The sequence below is a fragment of the Salmo trutta genome, chromosome 17, assembly GCF_901001165.1.
Source record: "Salmo trutta chromosome 17, fSalTru1.1, whole genome shotgun sequence".
Lineage (NCBI taxonomy): Eukaryota > Metazoa > Chordata > Actinopteri > Salmoniformes > Salmonidae > Salmo > Salmo trutta.
The window spans coordinates 49,314,975-49,334,883 of NC_042973.1; the positions used below are offsets into that span (position 1 = coordinate 49,314,975).

At 42.6% G+C, this 19,909-nt stretch overlaps 1 protein-coding gene across 1 annotated transcript in view; it reads left to right on the top strand.

Moving 5' to 3' along the window:
* Nucleotides 1-4,363: 4,363 nt before the first annotated feature.
* Nucleotides 4,364-19,909, top strand: part of LOC115152339 (sodium-dependent neutral amino acid transporter B(0)AT2) — a 61,094-nt gene continuing 45,548 nt past the window's right edge. The window contains exons 1-2 of the mRNA XM_029697109.1: nt 4,364-4,596; nt 6,315-6,864. Coding sequence (XP_029552969.1) covers nt 6,537-6,864 — 328 coding nt within the window. The 5' untranslated portion in view covers nt 4,364-4,596; nt 6,315-6,536. The remainder of the gene's footprint in view (nt 4,597-6,314; nt 6,865-19,909) is intronic.

The window sequence follows — 19,909 nt, forward strand, 5'->3', positions numbered from 1 at the left end:
TTATTTCTTTTTTAGGGGGGATTTAAGCACAACCAGTCGCTAATTATTGATTAATAAGGTAGACTAGCTGTAATATCCATGAGGGTTTGTATTTGTATTTTAGGGATCCCCTTTAGCTGATACTCTTCCTGGGGTCCAAACACACTAAGTAGCATCCCACAAAAAGCTACAAAATAAAACAGTACATCATATAACATCACTACATCACCACATATCTATAACACAACATGTATAATACCACCATACACAAATATTACAATGTATGTTTGTGTAGAGTGCATGTGCTATCATGTGCCTGTGTGTGTTTGTCTCTCTTCATAGCCGCGTTGTTCCATAAGGTGTAGTTATATCTGTTTTAAATCAGATTTTACTGCTTGCATGAGTTACTTGATTTGGAATAGAGTTCCATGTAGTCATGGCTCTTAGTTCTGTTAATTTCCCAGAGTCTGTTCTGGACTTGGGGACTGTGAGCTATGTGCTAGTCATTTGAACAGTAGTGATGCAGTCAATTTATCCTCTACTTTGAGCCAGGAGAGATTGACATGCATGTCATCGATGTTAGCTCTCTGTGTACATTTAAGGGCCAGGTATGCTGCTCTGTTCTGGACCCACTGTAATTTTCCTATGTCCCTCTGTGGATTCAGAACATGAAGTGAAATGGAACAAAAAGTACAACCTTGAATTCAGTGAAAATATACATTTAGTGTCAGACGATGATGCTACAGTAGGATATATCTGTAGGACAAACATAAATATTGTTTTTTACATGCTATAGCATATAGCCTAAATGCCTAGGTCTACACGCAATATGCATCATTGAAGCAGCTTGCCCAAGTCAAATAGCCTTCCAAAATAATAAAATGTGTGTGGGACCTGTTTAGGCTGGTCATATAGACCTGTTGTAGGCTATAAACTACACTAGACTGTATGTTAAAGTGCATTCGGAAAGTATTCAGACACCTTGACTTTTTCCACATTTTGTTACATTACAGCTTTATTCTAAAATTGATAACAGTATTTCTTTCCCGCATCAATCTACACACAGTGCCCCATGACAAATTATTTCCAATGAATTGAATTTACCACAGGTGGACTCAAATTAAGTTGTAGAAACATCTCAAGGATGATCAATGGAAACAGCATGCACCTGAGCTCAAATTCAAGTCTTTAATTTTTTAGAGATTTGCTAAAATTTCTAAAAACCTTTTTTCGCTTTGTCATAATGGGGTATTGTATGTAGATTGATGAGGAAAAATAAATGTTGAGCAATTTTAGAATAAGGCTGTAACATAACAAAATGTGGAAAAAGTGAAGGGGTCTGAATACTTTCCGAATGCACTGTGTATACCCCTTCAAATTTTTGGATTTGGCTATTTCAGTCACACCCATTGCTGACCGGTGTATAAAATTGAGCACACAGCTATGCAATCTCCATAGACAAACATTGACAGTAGAATGGCCTTGCTGAAGAGCTCAGTGACTTTCAACATGTCACCCTCATAGGATGCCAATTTTCCAACAAGTCAGTTTGTCAAATATCTGCCCTTCTAGAGCTGCCCCAGTCAACTGTAAGTGCTGTTATTATGAAGTGGAAACATTTAGGAGCAACATCGGCTCAGCCACGAAGTGGTAGGCCACAAAAGCTCACAGAACGGGACTGCCGAGTGCCGAAGCATGTAAGCTCGTAACAATCGTTTGTCCTCGGTTGCAACACTCACTACCGAGTTCCAAACTGCCTCTGGAAGCAATGTCAGCACAAGAACTGTTTGTCTGTAACTTCATGAAATGGGTTTCTATGGCCGAGCAGCTGCACACAAGCCTAAGATCAGCATGCGCAATGCCAAGCGTCAGCTGGAGTGGTGTAAAGCTTGAGCCATTGGACTCTGGATAAGTGGAAACGTGTTCTCTGGAGTGATGAATCACGCTTCGCCAATTGGCAGTCCGACGGACAAATCTGGGTTTGGCGGATGCCAGGAGAATGCTACCTGCCCCAATGCATAGTGCCAACTGTAAAGTTTGGTGGAGGACGATTGATGGTCTGGGGCTGTTTTTCATGGTTCGGGCTAGGCCCTTCAGTCCCAGTGAAGAGAAATCTTAACACTACAGCATACAATGACATTCTAGACGATTCTGTGCTACCAACTTTGTGGCAACAGTTGGGAAAGGCCCTTTCCTGTTTCAGCATGACAATGCCCCTGTGCACAAAGAGAGGTCCATACAGAAATGGTTTGTCGAGATCGGTGTGGAAGAACTTGACTGACCTGCACAGAGCCCTGACCTCAACCCCATCAAACACCTTTGGGATGAATTGGAACGCCGACTGCGAGCTGGCCTAATTGCCCAACATCAGTGTCCAACCTCACTAAAGCTCTTGTGGCTGAATGGAAACAAGTCCTCGTAGCAATGTTCCAACATCTAGTGGAAAGCCTTCCAAGAAGAGTGGAGGGTGTTATAGCAGCAAAGTGGGGACCAATTCCATATTAATGCCCATGATTTTGGAATGAGATGTTCGACGAGCAGGTGTCCACATACTTTTGGTCATGTAGTGTATATAAATTATGCAACTGATTGTACACTAGGCTCATGTAGTTAGATGGCTGCATCTTTTTCAAATGCATGGCAAGCAGCACATGCACGTGGGGTATTTAAGTTCTGAACGACGTCTGACAGACAGCCCTGACTCCCAGGCTGCGTGCCACCACACTGACAAGAGCCAATCGCATGCAAGGAACAACACAACTTTTTAGCTAACTTGTTTGCTATGAAATCTTGTTCGCAAGCTAGCTAGTTATCCATACTGATTGTTAGCTTGCAGTCAAGGTGCCTTGTAGACTTATACATATGATCTAGTGGGTGATCTATTTTCCTGGCAGGCTGATCAAATTCAATAGCACCCTGAGAGGCTGATAAGTCAGGATGCTGCCTTGTAGGCTGTTTCCTTGCAGGCATATTAGCAGGCATATTAACAGTCAAAGTGCCCTATAGGCTGATTCATATATTCAAGTAGGTGAGCTCTATTTCTGGAAGGCTGATCAGATTCTATAGCAGTCTCAGAGGCTGATAAGAGTCTGCTAAGCAGAATTCCTGAATTATTAGCCTCTGAGGCTGCTTATGAATCTGATAAATTTCTGAGGCTGAAAGCTAATCTGATCCTTCTGTTAGAAATGGAGCTCACCCACTTTGTCAATTTAAATATTAGCCAAAAAACATGAAGTGTCCTTGATAATTATACACATTTCATTTATGCAAGTTAACAACCAACATATGTTACTAGCTAGCTTGCTATCTAGCTAACAAGACTACCTAGCTAACTAGCTAATTAGCAGACAAGACTAGCTAGCCATGTTAGCTAAAAGCTGACATTGTTCCTTGCATGTGTTTGGCTCTGGTCTTGGGGGCAGCACACAACCTGGGAGACAGTGCTCGTGGCATGCCCCATGAGCCGCACAATGGGTGGCATGTCTGGTGAGTATGCAGGCCATTGAAGAACTAGGACATGTTCAGCTTCCAGGAATTGTGTACAGATCCTTGTGACATGGGGCTGTGCATTATCATGCGGTGATGGCGGCGGGTGAATGGCACGACAATGGGCCTCAGGATCTCGTCATGGTATCTCTGTGCATTCAAAGTGCCATTAATAAAATGCAATTGTGTTCATTGCCCGTAGCTTATGCCTGCCCATCCATAACTCCACCGCCAACGTGGGGCACTCTGTTCACAACGTTGCCATCAGCATACCGCTCTCCCACATGATGCCATAGATGTGGTCTGCGGTTGTGAGGCCGGTTGGATGTACTGCCAAATTAACAGCGCTGGTGGCAACAGCGCTGGTGGACATTCCTGCAGTCAGCATGCCAATTGCACGCTCCCTCAAAACTTGAGACATCTGTGGCATTGCATTGTGTGACAAAACTACGCATTTTAGAGTGGACTTTTGTTGTCCCCAGCACAAGGTGCACCTGTGTAATGATCATGCGGTTTAATCAGCTTCTTGATATGCCACAACTGTTAGTTGGATGGATTATCTTGCCAAATGAGAAATGCCCACTAACAGGGATGTAAACAAATTCTGCACAAAATTTGAGTGAAATAAGCTTTTTAGACATATTTTATTTCAGCTCATGAAACATGGGATCAACACTTCATGTTGGGTTTTTTTCAGTGTAATGTTAGGGGTTAGTAGTGGAGCATACCAAGTGCAAATAGGGGAGATTAGACATTTTAAAAATGATTATTTAGCTTATCGTGCGCATTAACGAAGGGGTTTGAATATAAGTATACCATGTTAAATCCACCTAAATATATAGAGATAAATTGAGCAAAAAATAATGGGCATTTGGATCAAATATTGACAAAGAGAGAAGCCGAGCACCCCTATTACCGCGCTGCCTGTAACCTATTGCTAAAACGCAGACGAGTCGAAGGACTTGAGTTTGTTTCGCACAGCACTACACCGGCGGTATAGGACCAGAGACGCAACACGAGTGATGATGTCTGCCCCGTGCATGTGCTTCTGTCACAATTTCATTCCTTGAGACGCTTCTTTCCGAAAAAGACCAACATCTCAATTTTACAGAAGACGAATCTATACTAAAGGTAAACATCATTTAGAAGAAATATATGTTTTGGGCTGAATAGAATGTTGTTGCATTGCGCAGGATGTGGGCAGTGAGTGTATGATGAAATACCGCACATGGATGGCACTACAGAGGAGATGCGGCTGGGCGGGGAGGGATAGGAATTAATTTATGTTCATTCCTGTAACAAATTGTCTCTTGAATAAACAACATGGCGCCAGGTATTCCTCTCATCCATTACTTTTTCGACATGTAGCCTATGTATTTAATCATGTATTTTTATTTTTTGTATTCACATACACATGCATGTCTAGCCTTTTTAATAGCTTTATTTAGCCCTTCATAGTGGAATATGCCATACGGCGACGTATTCAATAGGAACATGGAACGATTTCTTATTTCATCATAGATGGAAATGCACATGTACATTTAATACAGTAGTCAAATGTTATTATCAAGACAATATAAATAGATGTAATCTTTCTGTATATAGGCTACAACCTAGTTTACTATTCCACCTACACCCTACAAATGTACGTTTATTACAATTGACGTTTATTTGCTGATGAAATGAAGCCCATACTTAGTGAATGAACAAGGCTAATCTGGAAGTGGTCAAATGAAATAAGTGAATCACTTAAACCACGGGTCGGTCAAAAGGGATAGAGACTACTATATTCTGCACCATTGTGGGTTTATTTTATGCACAATGGGGATTTTAAAAACTATCGGCCGAAGCATGATCACATCACAACTATTATACTAATACCTTAAGGGCTATATTCTGGGTCTTTTTTTGTTCCATTTTTCGTCTGTTGATTTTCTCTGCTCTCATGTTGAGCTGCGAGGACAATGCGTGTTTGGGTTGGTATGCAAATTGCCTCGTGCTTGGCGTTTGGGGTTCAATTATTCAGAGGCGTGGGTACCATCTCGATATCAGACCTGTCATAGCAAAAGTCCATTCCATGTTTCAATAATGATGATTTCCTTGTGCGGAATTGATTATTCATGCTAAGATATTCAGTAAATTAAAAACAGGAACACAAAGAATTGATGTTATAATTATTTGTCCTCAACAATTGCCCAAGGCAAGTTTTCTAACATGTGCACACACCAGGTTGGACACCATCCAGACTACCATGTCTGGCTGATGAAGTATGAGGGGTGATTCTGTTCAAATCAAGTGAGGTCACAGACTGTGGATAGAAAGGAAATTACATTAATAAAATTAGTTTTGGTTTAATTGATAAGAAGAATGGAAACTTTTTGGTTGTTGTTGACAGGCCCAGACCCCCCCCTACTTCCTTCCTCCCTTACTTCCTTCCTCCTCCTCCTCTCTTTTTTCTCTTCTCTTCTTCTTTAAGTAAATATTTCTATGTGCATTGTTGTGATGTCATACACAGACTGTATCTCATTTCTTAAAAACATGAGATCTGTGTCACCATCAGAGAGTGGTGAAATCACCAATACGCACTCTCATTCTGCCTTTACTGGAGTTATGGATATTGTACCCTAGTATTTTCTTTGATTTCCTTTTGCCATATGCTGATGATGAAAAGTTCAATATTGGAGTCTAATTTGCATAAAACATGGGTCCTGTGTTAACATCTAACAGTTATTGCATCGCCATGAATCATACACCCTCATGATGTTTTCCCGGAAGTAATGAATATTGCATTTTTTTATATTTACATTTGTACCCTAAGTCATTTTGTTTTTGGATTTCTTTCCCCTCAGGCATTTTGTGATAATGAAGAAATAAACAACTCCTTCTCAACCCTCCATCACAAACCTCCAAGACGGATACTTTATCCAACCCCTGACAGACCACCTCTAAGCCCTTGCCTTGTAAAGACAGTACCCTGATCTCAGAATAACTACCAGAACTGCACTGTTCCCACACCCCTCCCGCTACTAACCCAAAGACATTCCATCCCTCGCCCTGGTCTGCTTTATCAAATGCCCAAAAACTGCAAGGCCGTCAAGAGAGAGCTTGACGATGATGTCAGGGAGTCCGTCAAAGACCTGCTATCCAACGAGGACACTTGTGATGATTCCTTTAAGAAGAGCTCGCTGATCGTGGGGAGCGGCAGAGGTGATGGGGAAGGGAAGGAGCTTAACCTTAACGGAGACATGGACGTGGAGGACGAAGGCTCGGATGCAGAAAATGAAGCAGCGAGGCCAGCCTGGAACAGCAAGCTGCAGTACATCCTGGCCCAGGTGGGCTTCTCTGTAGGCCTGGGCAATGTCTGGAGGTTCCCCTACCTGTGTCAAAAGAACGGAGGGGGTGAGTGGCTGTTGTTCTTATTGGTTAGGGTATAGAAGTCGCCTGCCCATGGGTTTAGGGTTCGGAGAGGTTAGCCTGCCACATTTTGTGTTTGTGTGTTTGTGTGTGTTGTTCTTAAGGGTAAACCTCCTACTGATCAACATCACAGTGGTCACATGACTATTTGAGTGTCTCTGTCTCTCCTCTTTTAAAAGCAGCGTACCTAGTAACAATCACCAAATGACACAATGAACCACACTGCAATAGGCAACAATAACAGTAACCCCCCAAATAAGAGTTATTTTAACCACACATCAATAACAAAACACCTAGCACATCATCGGTGTCCACAACTACACCAGCACAGCAACAACTGAATATCAACCAAAACAACATCCATAACTGAACCAATACAGCAACAATATAATCCAAAAACAGCAGTATATAATATAGCCAGAGAAGTTATTACAGCCTCTTGCCTTTTTAACCCCAGGAGTCTAGTTCATCTCCATTATATTACAGACAGTGTAAATAAGGCGTAATGGCCGTCATACTGAAAAGCTCTGATCACGTCTCCATGTGTCACAAGACACCTGTCATCTACATGTCATGTAGATTTCTACCTGGAGATTATCATCATCCAAAGCGTTTTAATGATGGCTAAATGAAAGCTGAATTCCTAGCAGACACTATTATATCTAGCTCTCTCAGACAGTGTGGGCAAATACACAGTAATGCCTATCCCTAGTTCATGCGTGTTTGATAAATGTTGTCGGTGTGAATTTTATTGGATTTCCCTGCCTAAATGTGTTTGTCCGAAAGGGTGTGTGTGTGAATGCATGTCTATGCATGTGTGGATCTGTAAATGGTTTCAGATAGGTTGCCATTAGCCTCACCTTCTCTGTATTTAATTCTAACTGCATTTTGATGCAGAGCTATAAAAGCAGTTCAAAACTTATCAAAGCCGTTTCTTAGCGGTGAGCGGGTTGAATTGTCTCCAAAACCACACCCTGAACATGTTTTTATGAATGAATCTAGCCTCAGTGACATGGCCTCAAGACCCACCAGTTCCACTAACTCAACCAAACCACCAACCCTGCCTGGGTTTACAAGTGGCATCAGTGGTTGTGACGTCAAAGGGAGGCAGCCTGGGCACCACCACAGGATGACTCAGTGGTTTTGTTTTTAAGGAGTGGGGAAAAGTGGGAATAACACCAGTCTCAACGTCAACAGTGAAGAGGCGACCCTGGGATGCTGGCCTTCTAGGCAGAGTTCCTCTGTCCATTGTCTGTGTTCTTTTGCTCATCTTAATCTTTTATTTTTATTGGCCAGTCTGAGATATGGCTTTTTCTTTGCAACTCTGCCTAGAAGGCCAGCATCCCAGGGTCGCCTCTTCACTGTTGACGTTGAGACTGTTGCTGATAATGGGCCTCTGTACGCCTATGTAGATATTCCATTAAAAAACAGCAGTTTCCAGATACAATAGTCATTTACAACATTAACAATGTCTATGCTGTAATTCTGATCATTTTAATGTTTTTTTAATGGTGTCACGGTTGTCGTCTTCGTCTTCTGACGATAGTGCGAAATCGTCATCAGAAAAGGTAGACCAATACGCAGCAGGTACGTGTATGCTCATTTTGACTTTTATTTAACTATCAAAAAGAACACTCCAAAACAACAAACCACGAAAACGAACGAACAACAAACAGTCTGGCAAAGCCTAGGGCTGAACACAGAACAATCACAAACACAAACACACCCTTAATTATGGGACTCTCAATCAAAGGCAGATAGACAACACCTGCCTTCAACTGAGAGTCCCAACCCCAATTAACCAACATAGAAACACACTCACCAGACTAGACATAGAAATACATACACAGACTATAAACCAAAACCCCGGAAATACTAAATCAAACACCCCCTTTGAACAAACACACCACCCTGAACCACATAAAACAAATACCCTCTGTCACGCCCTGACCAAACTACAAAACAATTAACCTTATATACTGGCCAGGACGTGACAGTACCCCCCCTTAAAGGTGCTACCCCGGAAGCACCTTAACAAAAAAAAATAACCCCAAACAATACCCCAAAGAAAAATTCCCCCTTACTAAAGGGAGGGAAGGGAGGGTGGCTGCCGTCAACGACGGCACTGTGCTACACCCCCCCTCCCCAACCCACCTATTTTTTGGAGGTGGCTCCGGCTCAGGCCGTTCCAGGCTGTCTGGGCAGTCTGGCAGCTCGGGACAGTCTGGGCAGTCTGGCAGCTCGGGACAGTCTGGGCAGTCTGGCAACTCGGGACAGTCTGGGCAGTCTGGCAACTCGGGACAGTCTGGGCAGTCTGGCAACTCGGGACAGTCTGGCAACTCGGGACAGTCTGGCAACTCGGGACAGTCTGGGCAGTCTGGCAACTCCGGCAGTTCAGGGCCGTCTGGCCACTCCGGCAGTTCAGGGCCGTCTGGCCACTCCGGCAGTTCAGGGCCGTCTGGCCACTCCGGCAGTTCAGGGCCGTCTGGCCACTCCGGCAGTTCAGGGCCGTCTGGCCACTCCGGCAGTTCAGGGCCGTCTGGCCACTCCGGCAGTTCAGGGCAGTCTGGCCACTCCGGCAGTTCAGCGCAGTCTGGCCACTCCGGCAGTTCAGCGCAGTCTGGCCACTCCGGCAGTTCAGCGCAGTCTGGCCACTCCGGCAGTTCAGCGCAGTCTGGCCACTCCGGCAGTTCAGCGCAGTCTGGCCACTCCGGCAGTTCAGCGCAGTCTGGCCACTCCGGCAGTTCAGCGCAGTCTGGCCACTCCGGCAGTTCAGCGCATTCTGACCACTCCGGCAGTTCAGCGCAGTCTGACCACTCCGGCGACTGTTGACTGGCGGGCAGCTCCGACGACTGTTGACTGGCGGGCAGCTCCGACGACTGTTGACTGGCGGGCAGCTCCGACGACTGTTGACTGGCGGGCAGCTCCGACGACTGTTGACTGGCGGGCAGCTCCGACGACTGTTGACTGGCGGGCAGCTCCGACGACTGTTGACTGGCGGGCAGCTCCGACGACTGTTGACTGGCGAGGCTGGGTTTACACACTTTCAGTTTAGTGCGGGGAGCGGGAACAGGACGAGGCGGACTGGGTGGACGTACTTCCGGGTCCGCACGAGAGACAGGAGCTGGAAACCCAGGGTTATGGAGGCGCACAGCCGGTCTAGATCTTACCTCCTGCACAACCCGCCTTGGCTCGATGGAACTAGTAGCCCTGCACGAGCGGAGTGCTCGTACAGGGCAGACTGGGCTGTGCAGGGGCCTGATGGTAGCCGTGCGTAGAGCGGGAGTTGGGTAGCCTGGTCCTCGGAGGCGTACCGGCGACCAGATGCGCTGCGCAGGCATCCTCCTACCAGGCTGGATGCCCGCTCTAGCACGGCACCTGCGAGGGGCTGGAATAACTCGCACCGGACTGTGCGTGCGTATGGGTGAGATAGTGCGCTTCTCAGCGAAACATAGCGCTCTCCACCCCATACGCTCCTCCATATAACCACGGGTAGCTGGCTTCTGGCTCTTCCTTCGCCTAGACAAACTACCCGTGTGCCCCCCCAAAAAAATTATTGGGGGTGCCTCTCGTGCTTCAACGCCAGTCTTGTCCCTCGGAAACGTTCCCGGTCCATGCCCGCCTTACTCCTTTCCTCTCTCTCGCGTACCACCTGTTTCCAAGGCAGGCGATCTTTCCCTGCTTGGATCTCCTCCCAAGTGTAGGAGCCTTCTCCCTCCAAGATCTCCTCCCAAGTCCATCGCTCTTGTTTGTCCACTTCGAACTTCCTCCGCTCCTTCCTCTGCTGCTTGGTCCTTGAGTGGTGGGTGATTCTGTCACGGTTGTCGTCTTCGTCTTCTGGCGATAGTGCGAAATCGTCATCAGAAAAGGTAGACCAATACGCAGCAGGTACGTGTATGCTCATTTTGACTTTTATTTAACTATCAAAAAGAACACTCCAAAACAACAAAACACGAAAACGAACGAACAACAAACAGTCTGGCAAAGCCTAGGGCTGAACACAGAACAATCACCCAACACAAACACACCCTTAATTATGGGACTCTCAATCAAAGGCAGATAGACAACACCTGCCTTCAACTGAGAGTCCCAACACCAATTAACCAACATAGAAACACACTCACCAGACTAGACATAGAAATACATACACAGACTATAAACCAAAACCCCGGAAATACTAAATCAAACACCCCCTTTGAACAAACACACCACCCTGAACCACATAAAACAAATACCCTCTGTCACGCCCTGACCAAACTACAAAACAATTAACCTTATATACTGGCCAGGACGTGACAAATGGACAATTTTTTTTGCTTTTCTTTCAAAAACAAGGACATTTCTAAGTGACCCCAAATTTTGAACGGTAGTGTATATATAATAATAATAATAATAAATATATATATATATATATATATATATATATATATATATATATATATATATATATATATATATATATACTGCTCAAAAAAATAAAGGGAACACTGAAATAACACATCCTAGATCTGAATGAATGAAATAATCTTATTAAATACTTTTTTCTTTACATACTTGAATGTGCTGACAACAAAATCACACAAAAATAATAAATGGAAATCCAATTTATCAACCCATGGAGGTCTGGATTTGGAGTCACACTCAATATTAAAGTGGAAAACCACACTACAGGCTGATCCAACTTTGATGTAATGTCCTTAAAACAAGTCAAAATGAGGCTCAGTAGTGTGTGTGGCCTCCACGTGCCTGTATGACCTCCCTACAACGCCTGGGCATGCTCCTGATGAGGTGGCGGATGATCTCCTGAGGGATCTCCTCCCAGACCTGGACTAAAGCATCCGCCAACTCCTGGACAGTCTGTGGTGCAACGTGGCGTTGGTGGATGGAGCGAGACATGATGTCCCAGATGTGCTCAATTGGATTCAGGTCTGGGGAACGGGCGGGCCAGTCCATAGCATCAATGCCTTCCTCTTGCAGGAACTGCTGACACACTCCAGCCACATGAGATCTAGCATTGTCTTGCATTAGGAGGAACCCAGGGCCAACCGCACCAGCATATGGTCTCACAAGGGGTCTGAGGATCTCATCTCGGTACCTAATGGCAGTCAGGCTACCTCTGGCGAGCACATGGAGGGCTGTGCAGCTCCCCAAAGAAATGCCACCCCACACCATGACTGACCCACCGCCAAACCGGTCATGCTGGAGGATGTTGCAGGCAGCAGAACGTTCTCCACGGCGTCTCCAGACTCTGTCACGTCTGTCACATGTGCTCAGTGTGAACCTGCTTTCATCTGTGAAGAGCACAGGGCGCCAGTGGCGAATTTGCCAATGTTGGTGTTCTCTGGCAAATGCCAAACGTCCTGCACGGTGTTGGGCTGTAAGCACAACCCCCACCTGTGGACGTCGGGCCCTCATACCACCCTCATGGAGTCTGTTTCTGACCGTTTGAGCAGACACATGCACATTTGTGGCCTGCTGGAGGTCATTTTGCAGGGCTCTAGCAGTGCTCCTCCTGCTCCTCCTTGCACAAAGGCGGAGGTAGCGGTCCTGCTGCTGGGTTGTTGCCCTCCTACGGCCTCCTCCACGTCTCCTGATGTACTGGCCTGTCTCCTGGTAGCGCCTCCATGCTCTGGACACTACGCTGACAGACACAGCAAACCTTCTTGCCACAGCTCGCATTGATGTGCCATCCTGGATGAGCTGCACTACCTGAGCCACTTGTGTGGGTTGTAGACTCCGTCTCATGCTACCACTAGAGTGAAAGCACCGCCAGCATTCAAAAGTGACCAAAACATCAGCCAGGAAGCATAGGAACTGAGAAGTGGTCTGTGGTCACCACCTGCAGAACCACTCCTTTATTGGGGGTGTCTTGCTAATTGCCTATAATTTTCACCTGTTGTCTATTCCATTTGCACAACAGCATGTGAAATGTATTGTCAATCAGTGTTGCTTCCTAAGTGGACAGTTTGATTTCACAGAAGTGTGATTGACTTGGAGTTACATTGTGTTGTTTAAGTGTTCCCTTTATTTTTTTGAGCAGTATATATATATACTGCTCAAATATGGCGGATGGTCTCCTGAGGGATATATATATATATATATATATATATATATATATATATATATATATATATATATATATATATATATATATAAAATGTCTACAGAGCCTTTTCATAAGTCCACTCAAGTTTCTTCAACTGCCTTCTGACTCTGATTAGAGCGATGTTGATTGCCTTTGCCGAATGCTCATCATCTTCAACTATCAGTGAGTCCATCTTAACGAGTCCACCAAATGCATTGTTTTCTAACCACAGCTGGATGGATCCATAACGAATTACTATGGGAATAAACATCACTGAATGACAGAAATATTGACGTAAAGTAGGCTAATAAAGGCAACAAATTGTTGCTTACTGTAACAGTCAAAGTCATCCAATTGTTATAATAGGATTTGAAGTAGTAGCTTATCCACGTGATCAACTATTTCAGCACCGTTTCGCACTGCTCTGAGACATGCAAGACTACTTAATACACATATACATTTTAAAACTGTTTTTAAAATCAAATTCAATAATATATTTGTCCTATTGTAAAGTGTAGGCTAAAGGCAAAAATAGTCAAACTTGAGTACTCTAAAACCACGCTTGTGAAAAACAAAATGCCTCCAGCTGTCCATCACTACTGTAAATAAAAACACAGAATATCTAAGGGGATTTTATATAATTATAATGCAGGGTTAATAATAATAACAACAATCATTGGATAACAGATCACTATCACAATATTAACTTTCAAATGCATTCATGAATTATATTGCTTTAGCTGATATGTTGCGGTTCATCTGATGAAGGTGCACATTGGTTAGAGATTATAAGAGTACATGGCCATAAAGGCTAGATATCAATGATATATCAAATGATATAAACAGTGGTTATAGAGGGTGCAACTGGTCAGCACCCTAGGAGTAAATGTCAGCAAGTGTGTGCGTGTGAGTGAGTGTGAGAATTGAAACACACATGGTAAAGTGTGTTAATGAGTTCCGAGAGCCGATCTGTTATCAAACAATTAGTTTAATAGCCTGGCTACTGTAGGTGTGAAAATCCGCCCAACAAGCAATAGCCTACCCGCATGTGGTCAACTATTTCAGCATCGTTTCGCACTGGTCTGAGACAAGCATGACTACTTAATAAACATATACATTTTAAAACGTTTTTTTTTTATTAACCCTGCATTATAATTGTATAAAAGCCCCTTTGATATTAATTTAGAATCCTCTAAATTGAATTAGTTCTAGGTACAAAAGTATCTATATCCACAGTAAAACGAGTCCTATATCGACATAACCTGAAGGGCTGCTCAACAAGGAAGAAGCCACTGTTCCAAAACCGCCATAAAAAAGCCAGACTATGGTTTGCAACTGCACATGGGGACGAAGATCGTACTGTTTGGAGAAATGTCCTCTGGTCTGATGAAACAAAAATAGAACTGTTTAGTCATAATGTTTGGAGGGAAAAGAGGGAGGCTTGCAAGCCGACGAACACCATCCCAACCGTGAAGCACGGGGGTGGAAACATCATGTTGTGGGGTGCTTTGCTGCAGGAGGGACTGGTGCACTTCACAAAATAGATGGCGTCATGAGGCAGGAAAATTATGTGGATATATTGAAGCAATATCTCAAGACATCAGTCAGGAAGTTAAAGCTTGGTCGCAAATGGGTCTTCCAAGTGGACAATGACCCCAAGCATACTTCCAAAGTTCTGGCAAAATGGCTTAAGGACAACAAAGTCAAGGTATTTGGAGTGGCCATCACAAAGCTGCAGGGTAATGTCAAAGTTGTGTTTTTTAAAGATCCAATATGTAATATTGTACACTTATCATAATTAGGTTTTAGTCCAGAGAGGCCAGAAAAGTTATCTAGATCTTCAATGAGATATTGCAGGGATCTAGCTTGCAGGCTTAAAACTTGAGTCATTGACATACATGGACATTTTTGTATTTAAGCCTTGGATTTGTAATCTTCTAATGTTGTTATTTGATCTGATTTTAATAGCTAGCATTTCGATGGCCGTAACGAATAGATTTGGTGACAGCAGACCCCCTTTTTAATGCCTTTTGACAGTTCAAAACTCTCTGAGAAGTAGCCGCTATTTACTATTTTACACCTGGGGTTGCTATACATTACTTTTACCCATTGAATAAGAGACTCGCCAAAAAAATTTAAATCCAGGCATTTATATATAAAATCCAGTCTTACTTCATCAAAGGCCTTTTCAAAATATGCTATAAATACCAGGCCTGGCTTCTTAAATGTTTCACCATTTCTAATAGTTGTCGTATATTATCTCCAATGTATTGTCCATGTAAAAAACCTGTCTGATCAGTATTAACAATACCTGGAAAAACATTTTTAATTCTGAATGCTATGCATTTCGCTAGTATTGTTTTGTGTAAGAGGCCTCCAGTTTTCTTGCTGGACTGGATCTGTATATTTGCCATCATGGTCTTGTTTTAATAATAGTGAAATCAGACCTTCCTGCTGAGTACCTGAAAGGCTACCATTTCTATAGAAGTAGTTAAAACAAGCTAATAATAGAGATTACCGGTAAGTCATCAAGCCCTGTGGCTTTTTCCAGACTGAAAGGATTTATAGCCTCAAAGTTATTCCTGGTCTTCGCACTGATATTTTTGTGCATTTGTAAAAAAATAAATAATATTATTTACAAATAATTCCTTACAGTAATCATCATTCAGAGGGTGCGGAGAAAAAGAAAATATGTTTTTTAAATATTTAGCTTCCTCCTTAAAATTGTCATTCAGAGACTCATGGAGTACTCCGTCTTTAGTAACGCGTTTCTGCAAATAATTTTTGAAAGCGTTGAAGATTCAGGAATAATTAGGTACATTTTTCTCAATATTCCATCCAGTTTGATTTATTTTTGTAATAGATCACATTAGATCATTCTTGCAGAAGTTCCTCCACTTCTTTTTGTTTTTCCTCTAACTTGTTTTCTATCTCTGTAGTACCATTTTTATTGATATCTACCTGCACTATTAGTTCCTGTATTTCCCTTGTTAGTCTTGTCTCTTTAGACAAACTGAATTAAATAACATCTGAAGGTACATTTAAAGGTATCCCAATCAATAAAGGGATTTGCTTAACTTATATCGCACGTGGAAATTCGGTAAGTTATGTGAAGGCCAATTAGATGATGGCCAATCGCATTCTGTCTCCTATCAATACTTTTGAACATTTGATGCAAGTGAGAAAAAGACAAGACGACTAGCTTGATTAAGTCTGCATGTATATCTCAATGTCAGGGTTGTAGGGATTTCCTTTACGGTACATTGATGTACTTAACACTGTTATAGTCTCCCACCATAACGATTGGATCGTATGTTACCTGTAAGTTCAATAGATTGGTATAAATATTTTTGAAAAAGTATGGATCATCCTGATTTGGACTATATAGACAAGTTTGACATTAGCAAACTGCTCGCCCTCACGATGCCATAAATGCTGACTGCCATCTGCCCGGTACAATTGAAACCGGGATTAATCTGTGAGTACGCAGATGACCTTCCCTGAGACTGTTTATGAAAGTTTTTGCCGATATTCTTTGGTTATGCAAACCCACAGTTTCAAATGTCTGGTGGCTGGTCTCAGATGATCCCGCAGGTGAAGAAACCAGATGTGGAGGTCCTGGGCTGGCATGGTTACACGTGGTCTGCTGTTGTGAGGTCGGTTGGACATACTGCCAAATTCTCTAAAACGGCATTATGTTAGAGAAATGAATATTCAATTATCTGGCAACAGCTCTGGTGGACATTCCTGCAGTCAGCATGCTAATTGCACAATCTCTCAAAACTTGAGACATTTGAGGCATTGTGTTGTGTAACAAAACGGCACATTTCAGAGTGGCCTTTTTACTGTCACCAGCACAAGGTGCACCTGTGTAATGATTATGCTGTTCAATCACCTTCCTGATATGCCACACCTATCAGGTGGATGGATTATCTTGACAAAGGAGAATTGCTTACTAACAGGGATGTAAACTAATTCGTGACCGACCGTCTTGATTCGGTCTTATGTAGCAAAATTTTAAATAGTGTTTTTTTTTACATTGAATTAGCTCAAGCTCGTCCTCCCCAATTAAGGTACCACCAATCTCCTGTGGTCTACAACCATTCAGCATCTTAAACCTTCACCCCAACCATCTCTTTAAGAATTCATATGTGAGGCCATGTGCTAAACAGAGTGAGTAAGGTAGTGTAATAAGCATCCAAAGATTAAGACTAAAAGTGGTGAAAGTAGTTGTGTCACGACTTCAAATCAAAATCAAATCAAAATCAAATCAAATGTATTTATATAGCCCTTCGTATATCAGCTGAAATCTCAAAGTGCTGTACAGAAACCCAGCCTAAAACCCCAAACAGCAAGCAATGCATTTGAAAGAAGCACGGTGGCTAGGAAAAACTCCCTAGGAAAAACTCCCTAGAAAGGCCAAAAACCTAGGAAGAAACCTAGAGAGGAACCAGGCTATGAGGGGTGGCCAGTCCTCTTCTGGCTGTGCCGGGTGGATATTATAACAGAACATGGTCTGCCGAAGTTGACGCCCCTCCTTGCTCGGGTGGTGCTCAGCGGTCGACGTCACCGGTCTTCCAGCCACCATTGATCAGTTTTTCATTTTCCATTGGTTTTGTCTTGTCTTCCTACACACCTGTTTCCTATCCAATTAATCATGTGTATTTAACCCTCTGTTTCCCCTCATGTCCTTGTCGGTGATTGTTTGTGATGTTATGTTACGTGAGCTTGTGTATCGGTATGCGACGGGTATACTTTACCCATTTATTTTGTACTTTGGTTTTGGAGTTAGTTTTTTTAATTAAATACTCCATATTAACCAACTTGGTTTCTCCTGCGCCTGACTTCCCTGCCACCTACATACACGAATATGACAAGTAGCAAAAATACACTTTATCTAGTCCTTGGCCTATATCCTAATCTAACTTTGGTGCAGGTCATGTTGTTCTTCACATTACCGTCTCTGGTAAATACACTATCAAATAAAATCAATGTTGATCACATGCACAGGATACAGAAAGTGCATAGTAGCAATATAACAATTTGAAAGTGTCCAGATAAATATTGTGTACATATTTTACCATTATTAGATGATTCTTATCCAGACAAATGTTGGACAATCCAGGTGTGAAAGACTCAGCTATAAACGCTGCCAAAGGTGATTCTAACATGTATTGATTCAGGGGGTTGAATACTTATCTAATCAAGATAGTGCCTTCAGAAAGTATTCATACCCATTGAATTATTTCACATTTTGTGTTACAGCCTGAATTCAAAAAATGTTTTCACCCGATTACAGCTGTGAGTCTTTCTGGATAAGTATCTAGGAGTTTTTCCCACCTGGATTGTACAATATTTGCATTATTCTTTTCCAAAATCTTCAAGCTCTGTCAAATTGGTTGTTGATCATTGCTAAACAACCATTCAAGTCTTGCTATAGACTTAAGTCAAAACTAACTCGGCCGTTCAGAAACTCACATAGATTTGGCCTTGTGTTTTAGGTCATTTTCCTGCTGAAAGGTGAATTAATCTTCATGTGTCAGGTGGAAAGCAGACTGAACCAGGTTTTCCTCTAGGATTTTGTCTGTGCTCATCTCCATTTCATTTTTTTTTTATCCTGAAAAACTCCTGTCCTTGAAAGGTAGTAGTCATCCTATTTCCCAAGTAAAAATAGCCTTTGAATGACCAAAACATCACCCATAATATTTTTACACAAATAAAAAGCTCAGAATTGAAGAAATTGTACCCTCTAAGAACAGAATGAGTGGGCGGGGATCTTTTATTAATAAGTTTGCCTTGACTGACAGCTCTTTGAAACGCTCATGTGGTTGTTGCCAGGTAACAAGGTAAACATGCACACATGTCATTGATGACCATGTAAATAATGAGCCACATGTCATTCCGAACAGAAATAGTGTACCTCACCCTATTTCCTCAGCAAAATGCTAACATGGTCAACAGAGCTGATCGTGGACTGTTGGATCAGACAAACAGCAGCAATAAACAATGCATTTCTATTGTTTTGTAACTAATTAGTTCACTGAATACACGTCACAATAATTAGTAAAGCCTGAGTCACTTTAGAAGCTCAGACATAAGGGAATGTACTTGAAAAGAGCATACAATAAGTGATCTGGACAATTTATTGGTGCCTCTATTAGCGTTATAAATTACAATATGTATTGATCAGACATTTATTTGATCAGTTACAATAGGCAAGCATAGCCGAAATATTGATCAACATGAAATAAATGTGAGAAATAATGGTGAGACGTCATTTGACATAAAAAGATTAGAATCATAAGCCTAATAGTATAGGCACACAGCTGACCTACAGTGTGCAGGACCCATTGAGTTGTACAATTTGTAGCACTCATGTCCCATCCAAATGCTTGAAAATAACAATGCAAATTAACAAAATGTGATATATCACGTAAAAGTGAATTACTTAGGCTTTAGAAAATGCAACCAACTACAGAGATTGATTAACATTTGTACATTTTATTCATTTAGCAGACGTTCTTATCCAGAGCGACTTAGTTAGTCCATTCATCTTTAGATAGCTAGGTGGGACAAACATATCACAGTCATAGTAAGTAAAAAATTTTAGGGGGGGGGGGGGTTCTGTGGGATTATTTAAGATACTCTTTGAAGAGGTAGGGTTTCAGATGTTTTCGGAAGATGGGCAGGGACTCTGCTGTCCTAGCTTCAGAGGGAAGGGGAGGGGAGAGTTGAATTATGAAATATTTGGTTGTGCACTTTTTGGAGTGTGTGCCTGAAATGCTCAATTGAAATGAATAACTATGATATACAGCATTCCTGCAGCGGTGGTTGCCTGGGAAGCTGTGCAGACAGTAGAATTTCCTAAAATGTCCATCATTAGATTGATGATAGTGGAAAGACAAAAGGAGATAGAAAGTGAAATAATAATAACCCACCATCATG